The sequence below is a fragment of the Pteropus vampyrus genome, unplaced genomic scaffold, assembly GCF_000151845.1.
Source record: "Pteropus vampyrus isolate Shadow unplaced genomic scaffold, Pvam_2.0 Scaffold308, whole genome shotgun sequence".
NCBI classification, from domain to species: domain Eukaryota; kingdom Metazoa; phylum Chordata; class Mammalia; order Chiroptera; family Pteropodidae; genus Pteropus; species Pteropus vampyrus.
The window spans coordinates 96690-108095 of NW_011889089.1; the positions used below are offsets into that span (position 1 = coordinate 96690).

An 11406-nucleotide genomic window follows, 5' to 3' on the forward strand; every position below is an offset into this window, starting at 1 on the left:
GCAGCGGCTGGCATGGGCGGACTTGGGGCATTGTGCCCGGCTTGGAGGCCAGACTTCCCAGCTTGGGAATCTATGAAGGCAGAGTAGGTGCCGACTCCGATAAAGGGCCTGCCAATGCCACAGCCGGAAGCGCATCTCCCCTGTGCTGGCCTCACTCACATTTGTAGCCCAGCCATCTGAGAGGCCCCGCTGCCCTGGCCTGGGTGGGCTAAGAACCTTCCCAGATGCGCAGATTGTCTGATAAGATACCAGAGGCCTGCTTACGGGTGAGGTTTAGATAAACAAGGGATCCACTTCAGTGTTATCTGAAGTTCCCATGTCTCTGGGCACCCTGAATAATAATAATAATAATAATAATTATTATTATTATTATTGTTATTTTATTTTACTTTTTTGTTATCCTACCAGGGTCAGGGAACCAAGGTTACAATCTGCGAAACCATCCGGCTGTTTTTCCACTGTAACGCGGCGATGGAGAGTGAGCATATGCCCGGGCAAGTGCGTGACGATAGGGTGGACGAGGGCACGGACACGCGAGCTGGCCTGGAAGGCTCACGCGGCAAGTGGCCGAGACGCAGGGCAGCTGGCGGCCACACGGTGCAGGAGGGGGCGGAGCAGGGCGGGGACCTGTCATGAGGAGGGGACCTGTGTGGTGTGGGTAGCAAGGTGGGTGTAGGAGAGCTGGCAGAGAGATGGGGGTTTCTGACTGTCCCGAAGGTGTCGGTAGCACAGGGGAGAAACGGAGGGTAGACTAGCTGGCAGGGCAACCAAACGGTGGACTCGTTCATCGTTTGGGACAGAATGATGAGTTAACAAGAAAATCGGCGTTCGTGACCCGGTTGGTTGCCGTGCAGTGCACAGTGCAGGGTGGTGGCCTGCGGACGCCCTGTGGTCCCTGCATGCTGGGGGCGGTGATGCTGGCGCTGGGGGGCGCCTGCACATACAGATGGAGCTTCCCTCGCTAGCCCGCTGCTCCCCTCCTGCTGTGCGGCCCGGTTCCTTACAGCCCACAGACCAGTACCAGTCCACGGCCCAGAGGGTGGGGGCTCCTGGTATACAGGGTGGGTCCTTGCTGCCTTTTTAAGAATAATGTAAAATAGTCATTAAAGGTCGAAACTTATTGTTTTCGTCTGGGATGGCGTAGAGACACGATGGGGTGAGCAGGAGCAGACAGGCTGCAGCGTCGCTCACGGCTCCCCACCCCCGACCCCCCGCCCCCGGCCTCAGATCACCAGACGTTAGAGTCTCATAGGAGCCCCGGTCCCTGGTGCCACAAAGGTTGGGGACCGCTGGCTTAGACCATCTATACCAAATCATTATATTAAACCATTGTATTACATAAATCATTTACACAGCGAGAGGTCAGCGGTTGCCAGGGCCTTGGGGGCTGGGAGAGCTGGCCAGGCAGTGTGCAGGGGCGTTGGGGGCAGTGAAAACAGTCTGCGTGGTGCTCACTGTGCTGGTGACCCCCATGGCGCATTTGTCCAAACCCTTAGAGCACACGACACCGAGGGTGAGACTTAAGGCCGGGTGCGATTTCCGGGCGATGATGATGTTAATGGGTGTTTGTCGGTTGTGACAAGTGCACCCTCTTCTGTGGGGTGTGGAACGTGGGGGGCTGTGCATGGGTGCCAGGAGGGGGGGTGGGGGAAATCTCGGTGCCTTCCGCTGAATTCTGCTGTGAACCTGAAACTGCTCTAAAAAACAGTCGATTTGAAAAAAGACATGGGCCCAAATGTCTCCTATTAAAATAATTGTAGGTCCTGGTAAATACAGTTGAAAATTTCAGGTGGTTTATTTAAAAGCAGAGAAAAAAATAATCAGAGAAAGCATAACGCGGTTTTGGAAGCACACGCAGCGAATGCCATGCCCTTCATTTCCTTTCTTTTGTGGACAGGGCGTGAGCGAGTTTCTTCCGTACATTTCCTGAGCTATGCCCTTTATTAGAAGGACCTGGGTTTTCGTAGATAATTTTAAAGACATTAAAAAGTGCACAGAACCTTTCACATAAATCTGTTGGTGGCCTCTCGGTAAATCCCTGGGCTTTTAACAAGCCAGGCGCCACGATTAGCCTCTCGGGGCTGTGCTGGTACACGGGGTGGGGCCTGCTGCTAATTTGAGAGTGACAACAGCTGTCCAGGTCCTGCAGAGCCACAAGTGTCAGGAGGAGAGCTGGTCCCCACGGGCCGCAGGGTGGGCGGGCTGCAGAGCCAGCGGGCCCGGGCTCTCACTGCCGGTCAGCTGCAGCTCGCGGGCACCCAGGAAAACAGATCTCTGGCCGTCGAGGGAGGGTTTCCCTCTGTTCTCCCGATTATAACTGTCGTTTTGGTATTTTTATTGTTGCTTTTGGAAGAACGACCCAGGGAAGCGGCTGATTTGTAACTCACCGGCTTCGGTGTCTGGAATCACAGACCCGTCTAAATATAGCGCCGTTGTCTCTGGTGAGGCTGGCCGGCGGGGACAGGAGTGGCCATAAATGGGAGTGCTGCCGGTCGCTGCCTTCGGCCGGGCCTGCCTCAGGCCGAGTTCTCATTCAGCTAATCTCCGGATCAAATTCACCCCGTTCGGTGTGCGTACGGGAGTTTCTGTGAATGCGGAGCTTCTAAATTTATGTAGTATTCGACACGGGTATTTATGTTCTCGTATTTGCCGTGCTGGCACTCAAAGTCGGCCTAGGTGTTTTCAGTACAGAGATAAGATTGTCCTTGAGGGTCCCCAGGGACTACGCGTCTCATTTCAAGTGTGTCTGTTGCTTCTCGTGTAGGCACAGAGAGATCAGCAAATGGTGAGAACCGCTCTGTGCTGTCCCGTTGACAAGTGAGTCCTCTCTCTCGTTCCTCGAATCCTTAGAGGCGGCTGCGGCGCAGGGCTAGGTTTCGAAAACCTGGGCAAAAGGGAGGTGATCGGTCTGCCCATCCGCGAATGATGAGAGACTGCGCCCTCGGCGTCAGCCCTGTGCTCACGCTCACAGGGAGCGTCGCCCCGAGTTCTCACGGCAGCTGTGGCGAGCGATAGTGCAGAACAGCAGGGCAGCAAGAGTTATCTCCCAAATCTGTCCGTCCATCCGTCCGTCCGTCTGTCCATCCATCCATCCACCCCCCCCCCCACCCACCCCCGCACCCACTGACCCACCGATCCACCCACCTACCCATCCACCCATCCACCCATCCACCCATCCACCCATCCATCCATCCACCCACCCACCCATCCATCCATCCACCCATCCATCCACCCACCAATCCATCCATCTGTCATTTGTCATTAGTTAAATAAACATAGATTACTGAGGTGAATTACTCTAGTCTTTATTATTTTTTAAATTAAGGATTACTGATCTCCAGGGAAAAATGTCCACATGGCAACTTAAAATATATTGTTTTTTATCCATAGAGAAAAATGAAAAAAAAATCATGTCAGATTATATTTCTAAAGTTAAAAATGTGACATAACTCTTATTTGAAAAACAAATAAAATGTTTTCAATAAAGTTTCTCAAATTCTTAAATGTTTGTATATTAGACATCATAAATAAATGCGTTCCAACTGCATTTGGAATCGAATTCTGTGTTTGGTAGGTGGGGATGAGGGCGGGCAGCAGAAGGAAGGAGGGCCCGTCGTGGAAGGTGGGACGGAGGGAGAGGAGCGAGGTTGACGGATGAGAGACCAGCAGACAGACGTGGGAACAGCAAGGGGCCAAGACGGCGTCGCTGGCGGGAACCCGGCTGGGCCGGGACACGGAGGAGGGAGCTGGCTCTGACGGCAGCTGGTGCGACGGATCAGGCAGAAGTTACACCCAGTGTCATTCTCCATTTTTTACCGGTATATTTGTTAATTTGTTGCTTTCGAATAGTGTCCCATTCAAGGAAATGTTACGCAATTGGGGCGAAGGATCCCCGAATCTTCTCATTCAGACTTATTCACATCTGCTCTGGCTGCGTCATTTCCTCCTCGCCCTCCTTGTGCCCGTGGGCATGTCTCCACGCACACACGCACACGTGCACACACGCGTGCACACACACACGCACCTACACGTACACATGCACGCACACACGCACATGCGCACACACACACACGTGCACCTACGCACACACACGCACACACGCACACACGCGTGCACACACACACACCTACACGCACACGTGCGCACACACACACGCGCGCACACACACACACACGCGCGCACACACCTCACGGAGCGGGGCACAGGCGTTCCTGAGCCCACCCCCGGCTCCCAGTCCGGCGTCCCTCCCTCGGCCCGGCTGCCCCATCTCCGCGTTTCCGACTCTGTCACTGAGAAGCGACTCCCGATCCCCTCAGTGTCCCTGCTTAGCAGCTTCATCCCCGTATGAGCCCGAACCCCTCGCCCCGCCAGTTGCCTCCTTGATCACCTAAATCAGTACTTTTGTAAGAAAAGAAAAACAAGGAGAGGGTGGAGTGTGCCTTCTGAGGAGAGGTTTGGTTTTTCCCGGAACAGGGAGATTAGCCCCGTCAGCGAAGGTGCACGAGATTTCAGTTTTGGTGATAGAAAACTTTGTGTTGAAATAAACATTCTATTTTCGTATTTTTTTTTTTACTAACGCCTTTTTTGAGATAGAGTTCATATGCCATACAGTTCGCCCGAGAACTTTCAGGCCAGAGGTGGGTCATGGGCCACTGTAAGCCCAGTTGCTGGCTCATCTCTCTCGTCAGCGCCCCGAGCGGGTGGGGTGCAGCAGTCACTTCCTGTGGGGGTTCTGGTGTGGCCTTCTCCAGGGTCATCAGGGCCAAGATGGCCAGGGAAGGGGCCGTGTTAAGCTGGTGGCTGGGCAAGTAGCACGTGTGCCTAACGCCACCTGCCCGCTGACAGTGAGCCTGGCTGGCTGGTGCGGACGCCCGGCCCTGCCGACTGCAGGTGCGGCCACGTCCTGGGCGCCTTCCCAGAGGGCGACGCTGGGGCTTGAGCCAGGCCGGGGGATCGCCACCTCTTCGGCTTGTCAGCACTTCCAGATGGGGGCCCGTGACCTCGGCGCTGCACAGCGGCTCCCTGCCCGGTGCCCTCTGCTCTGCCTTACAGCTCGGACCCGCCCAGCCTGCCCTCTTCCTCGGGGCTCTCCCCTGATCCCCTCTCCCCTGTGTGCTGAAGGCCAGACTCTCTTCTGGGGCCGAGGACCCTTCCTCCCGACCCCCCACCCCAGGCACCACGGGGACTGGTCAACACCAGCGGCCAGCTCCCTTCCCCGCAGCTTCCCAGAAGGCTGGCAGGCATAGGGCGGGAGGGCGAAGGCCTCTGCATGAGTCACTGTGTGTGTCACTGCATGGGGGCGCCTCCCCCCCGGGACCCCGCTCCTGAGGAGTCCAGGATGCCACACCCAGGCAGCCTTGGCAGGAAAACGGCGCAGCTGCCTTTCACGGGCCTGTGTGTGACGGGGACTTTGCACGGTAAAGGAACAGCGTATCACAGCTTCGGCACGCAGGGTGCATGGATGCCGTTGGCCACCCCGCCCCGTCTGTGAGTGCCCATGGAAGCGAATTCCACAGAATTCCTGTGTTTCTGGACCCAAAGGAGGCGTGCGTCCCTGGAGCCTGAGAGGCTGCCTCGCATCACGAGTGTGGTGACGCCGCTGGCCGGCCATTGCTCCGGACATCACCCCCGTGTTCATCGCACGAGCTCTCGTTTGTGGAAACCGAAGGCCGTTTCTGAGGAAGAAGAACAGGGCTCGGGGCCTGAGACGAGGAGACGAGGTCATAGGGCTTCTTCGTTAGAGCAGAGAAACCCAGGGATCCCTGGCCGGCAGATCAGGGACAGGAAGACAGAACTGGGGGAGCCGGGGGGCGCAGAAGGTTCTCGGCCTCAGAGACGCTCCCCTCAGAAAAATGGGGGTGGCGCTCTCTGTTTTCGCTGCGAGGTGTTGGCTGGGGGGTGTAGGCTCCTGGATGGCTGGTTTTCACTCTGTCCTGGCCAGGTGGAGATGCTGGAGGAGGAACTCGGAGGCTCCCAGCTGACGAGGGGCACGGGGGCCCGTGGGGACCTCTCAGCCCTGCCACCGTGTGGCAAAGGCAGCCCAGACGATGTGTAGATGAACATGCCTGGCTGGCTTCCAATAAAGCTTTATTTATGGACGCTGAAGTTTGAATTTCAAGGAATGTCACATGCCATGAAATATTCTTTTGCTTATCTTCCCCAAGCATTTTAAAATTGTGAAACCCTTTCTTGGCCTGCTGGCCCTGCACAGACGCAGCAGACGGAGCCTGATGACCCCTGAGGAACCCTGGCCCTGTGGTCTGTCCTGCAGCACCTGGTTGATCCAGAGGAAGCGAGGTCCAGCCACTGCTGGTGCCTCATCGTAGTGCCTTTCTCCCTGGATGTCTTAATTTTAGTCCGTCCTCCTAAGTACCTGCATTTTGGTGTCACAGGAGGTGGGCCCAGGTTCTCGAGCCCACGGGACCTGTGACGGACAGCTGTGCTCCCCTCCCCCGGCACCCGCTGCCCCACGGTGGGCTCCCACCGCGGGGTCACGGTCTGTCCCGTGCAGCCAGGACGCTCTGTAAACATTCGGGAATCAGCATGCACGAGGGAGGGCGTCTGCATTTCTCACCAGCCCAGCGGGTGGTTCTTCCATTCGCCAAAGCTGGGGAACCGATCAGGGACCCCCAGCACGGATGTGACCTCGACCTGATGGGCCACCTGCAGGGTCCCTGGGGCAGGACCGAGCGAGCAGCATGTCGGTGGACACCGAAGAGGCCTGTCCACGTCCCTTAACTGATGAGCCCTGAAGCATCTCTATAAAAATAATTAAATTTAATGAAAAATTAGTAAGATTTTAGTACCGTGTCTTGGGAACACACCTATATAAATCTGATTTTCTCGTGGGTTGTTTTTTTTCTCTTTAGGTTGCACAATAAAATGCATTTTAGGTACGTAGAAGATGCCGAGGAGATTGCCAGCAAATCGGCCTCGACGGGAAACCCCGTGGAGCCTCTCAGATCTGCGTCTGCTTCTTCTTTCCCTTTCTAGCGCCCTATTTTCTGTAGAACTATTTCCCCGTCAGACTCGGTCTCACGGTAGGACGTGACAACTGTTCTTAAACGTGTGTCGGCACGTGATTTCTCCCAGGAAGACGTGCGTTTGCGTTACCTCTGCTTATCCCCCGAAAAGCGCCGTCTCTCGGAGGCAGGCGTCCGGTGCAAGCCCGATGTGCTTGTTTGCAGCCCAAATGCGCTCTGTGCCCCGGCCCGCTCTCCCCCACGAGGCTCTGAGAACAGTGCCTGGCACACTGTAGGCGCATAGTAAATGAGCAAATGAATGAGCACACTGAGGAAATTCGGGCCTCTAACCAAGAACGCGCGTCTTTGGAGGAAGTCTCGTTTTGAAGTCTTTCTTGAATGGAGCCGGTGCTATTCACCATCTCAGAGCCAGGGCTGGCTCTGAGATTTGCAGTACTTGGGTTGTATCAAGACGCCTTTCTAGAATAAATGTTTCTCTGCCCCTCTTCTTAAAAGGCTGCCTTTTCTTCTGCTCCAGGTGAGCTGCGTGTGCTCAGACAGCTGTCCAGAGCTGCCTGCCGCCCAAGCTCACGCGTGGCCAGAAGCGTGTATCAGACGGCGCAGGTGCTTTACAGCCTGCGTGCTCCAGGGCGCGTGTAAGTAGCCCTCCGATGGAGATGCACACGCACTGGAGACTTCTTGGTCTTGCTCTCTCTCCCCAGCTTGCTGACCTGATTAAGTATGGGGGGGGGGTGCCGCACAAAGGGCTTCTAATGAGCCCCGAGGTCCTGCTGAGCACAGCTGTCTGGAACCGAGGGCTTCTCTGGTGCTCAGTCCTGCCATGTTTCAGGCCGGGCACAGAGCGTACCTTGTTTGCTGCCCGAAGATGCTTTGACGGGAGAGCTGGCCTAACGGGGAGCATCAGTTTCCTGACTGAAACTCTAAGCACACTGAGGACGGTGTCTCTGAGGAAACGATAAAAGCTCGTTCTCTTCCCGACTCTGGCTCTCGCGAAATCAAGGGTTACGGCAGTGAGCCGACGCCCCAACCGCATCTGCTCTGCTGTAGGCTGCGTCTCGTCTGCTCCCCTGGAGGAAAACGGGGAAGAGGGCAGGGTGCCCGCCTGCAGCCCGCACCCGGCCCGAACCCCGGCCCGGCCACGTGCCGGGTGCAGCCTGGAGGCCCTGATGCTCCGCGCACATCGGTGCCCCTGCCTCGCTTTCTGGCCTGGCTGCTCAGATGGGGCACCCAGCGCGGTGGCTGTGTCTCGTCCCTGTGTCACGTGGGAGCACAGCGTGACAGCCCCCGGCCTCCCTGCCGTGCCACACATCTCTCTCTCCTCCTTTCCTGGGTCACTGATGTCACGCATGATTTTGGGCTTAATTATCCCAAGGATAAACTCTTCTTTCTTCTGCCCCAGGGGGCTCTTGGAGACACAGCAGCTTTGTGGGATTTGTCTAACGTGGCACCGAGTAGGTGGCTGGTCACAGAGCTGCCGGCGGCAGGAGACCCGCCGTCTTGTTTCGCACCCACCTCCCGCCTCCGTCCATCCGCCCTGGGGCTGCAGGACCTGCTGAAGGGTCAGCGTATCAACTCGAGCTGTTTTCTGGGGAGCCTGATTAAGACACCCCGTGTTCTTGATCCTCACCTGTGAACAGGGATTAGGGTGCACTCGCTTGGTTGAGCTGAGACACCACACACAGAGGGAACACTTACTCACTAGGGGCTGTTACTAACGTTTCTGATGTCACGCGGACATGTGAGAGACTTTCCGTGGGCGGAAGTCTGCGTGCACCGCTGACCAGCGCAGTGATGAGGCCAGCGCAGGTGAAGCCCAGGCCGTGCTCCCGCGGGGCGGGGGGCTGTCCCCTCCGGTGAGTGTGCGAGTGACGCCCTGTGGCAGGAAGTGCAGGACGCTTGTCCTGGGCGGATGAGGGGACAGCTTCCTGCCCGAGGGTGTGCGGGACTGGCATCTGAGCAGTGGCACACGGGAGGGGACCGTCAGGTCAGCGGCGGACACCGTCCCTCCGGGGAGCAAAGGGAAGCCGGCCAGGTCGTCCTGCCACCTGCTGCCACTGTGTCCGCCAGGAAGCCCTCACTTGCCATTTCTTAGTGGGCTGTGCCTCCCGTGCCACTGGTTTGGGGACAGAAACCTCGACTCTCACAAGATTAAGGCACATGCGTGTGTGTGCGTGCGTGTGTGCAGGTTGTGCATGTGTGTGAGCATGTGTGAAGGTGTGTGCATCCACACGTGCAGGTGTGTGCATGTGTGCATGTGTGTGCATGTGTGTGCGTGTGTGAAGGTGTGTGTGCGTGCACACGTGCAGGTGTGTGCGTGTGTGCGTGTGTGAAGGTGTGTGCATGTGTGAAGGTGTGTGTGTGCACACATGTGCGTGTGTGTGAAGGTGTGTGCACACGTGCAGGTGTGAGCGTGTGTGCAGGTGCGCACATGTGTGTGTGCAGGTGCGCACATGTGTGTGTGCATGTGCATGTTCATGTGTGTGCCTGTGTGCGTGCACATGTGCAGGTGCGTGTGCAGGTGTGTGTGTGCGCACACATGTGCATGTTCATGTGTGTGCATGTGTGCACGCGTGTGTGCGTGTGTTCAGAGTCATCCATCTCTGTTCACCGGGGAGGACAGGGTCCCCACGCGCCTCCCACACACCGTAGTTCATTTCACCCCAAGCCCCGCCTCCGCCCCCAGCGGGGGACTCGCCGCTCGCTTAAGGAACCATCAAACCACCCTGTTCTCTGGCTCCGGGCTCCGAGGCCGACTTTCCAGTCGCATTTCGCGTAGCCGCCCCGTAAAGCAGCTCCGGTCACGGGGCGCCCTGCTCCGGCCCGCCACACGGAGCTCCGCGGGTGACCGCGTCTCAGTTCAGTTCACGGCCCTGAAGGATGCACGTTTGCGTCGTGTTTGCTGTTCCCGTGACAGACGCGTCCCGGGAGCTGCCTCGTGGGAGGGCCCGGCCCCCTGCAACGCGGCCCAGCGGTCTGAGACCCGGGCAGGCCGTGTCCGGGGCAGCGGGGCCCAGCAGCCCCGGCGGGTGGCCGGCTCGCTCCCCTCCCAGGTATGTGATTACTTAATCTCGGCCTCAGTTTCGCCTTTTATAAACATGCAGGTGATGGCACCTCCCTTGTGGCCTAACTGGGAATGAAGAGACGCTAGGCTCGCGTGCCCTCCAGGGCCACGCACCCGTGGCTGGCGTTCCGCGAGTGTTCGCTGTCTCCCTCCCTGGCCTCCGGGGGCGGGGTGCTCCCGTTCAGACTGCGCTCTGCAGAGTTGTGCGATGTTTCTCGTTGCCAGAACGGGGTTCCGTGACATTGGGATTGCGTCACCGGCAGCAGTGCCATCTGACCAGACCGGCCTGGCCAGTTCCCACTGGGCCTCCCAGTCGACCTTGAAACCGAAACCTGCCGCCCACGGCCACGCCTGCCGTCCCTTCGCCCACGGGCGCCCTGGGCCCAGAGGGCCCCGTTGAAGCGGAGACCTCTAGCTGCTGTGGGGAAAGAGGTTTAGAGCAGTTTACCTACCAAAAAATTAATAAATGAGGGTTCTTTTTGTCCACGAAGAGCATGTAGGTGGCGTCATGAGCTCTTTTCCCCAGCCTGGTGTCAGCGTCAGCTCCTTTCACCCTTAACCCCCGAATCTCCACTCAGCAGGTGAGCGTGCCAAGTCCTGGCCGTGTGCCTAAGCTCAGGTCCCAGGGCGGCCTGCGTGGGCCCGTGTCCTGTGGATTTGGGCCCTGCCATGCTGGGTGCACCTGCTGCAGACAGCGTCTAAGCCAGGATGTGGGGGGACCGTGCAGATGCTCTGCTCTCTTTGTGTGGCCCGGATGGTCAAGTGACTTAAGGAACGCGGCACAGCGTACGGGACACCTGGGTCACAGCCACGGGTGGTCAGGCAGAGGAGGCAGCTGACAGAGGCCCTCGGCCGCCGCTCCCGTCGGCTCCTTGGAGGCTGCGTAGGCACCGACCTCTCCGTCCCCTCCGTGTGGCCCTGTCAGCTCCGTCCCGTCTCCTGAGATGCCGTCTCAGGATCCGTTCCCCGCCGGCTTCCTCGTTTCCTCCTCGACTCTCGTCTGTGTCGTAGAGTCTGATGGAGTGAGGAGTCGGGAGACACCCTGCCCTCCCCTGTGGTCCTGCACCCAAGCTCACGTCTGTGGGGAGCGACTGTCACACAGGGCAGCCAGCGGCGGAGAGCTAGGTGTCGGACAGGAAGCCGCTTCGACCTGAACGGCGCAGTGAAGTTATGACGCTGACTACAGCACCCGTCATTTTCCGGGCGGTGACTGCCCTGGGGTGTCCGAGTGTCTCGGAGCTCCCACTCTGTCACTGGCAAAGGAGCCGGCGACGGGCCCCATGCGTACAGAACACACCAGAAGCTGCCTGCGTTCGGCCACTGGGGCGTGTGTCTCGCTGGGGCGTGTGTCTCACTGGGGCT

The 11406-nt window shown here is 58.0% G+C and overlaps 1 protein-coding gene across 1 annotated transcript in view; it reads left to right on the plus strand.

The window, feature by feature from the left end:
* The first annotated feature begins 2782 nt into the window (after positions 1–2782).
* The window catches only part of COBL (cordon-bleu WH2 repeat protein), a 154444-nt gene continuing 145820 nt past the window's right edge, over positions 2783–11406 (plus strand). The window contains exon 1 of the mRNA XM_023521610.1: positions 2783–2817. Within this exon, the coding sequence (XP_023377378.1) occupies positions 2783–2817 (35 nt within the window). The remainder of the gene's footprint in view (positions 2818–11406) is intronic.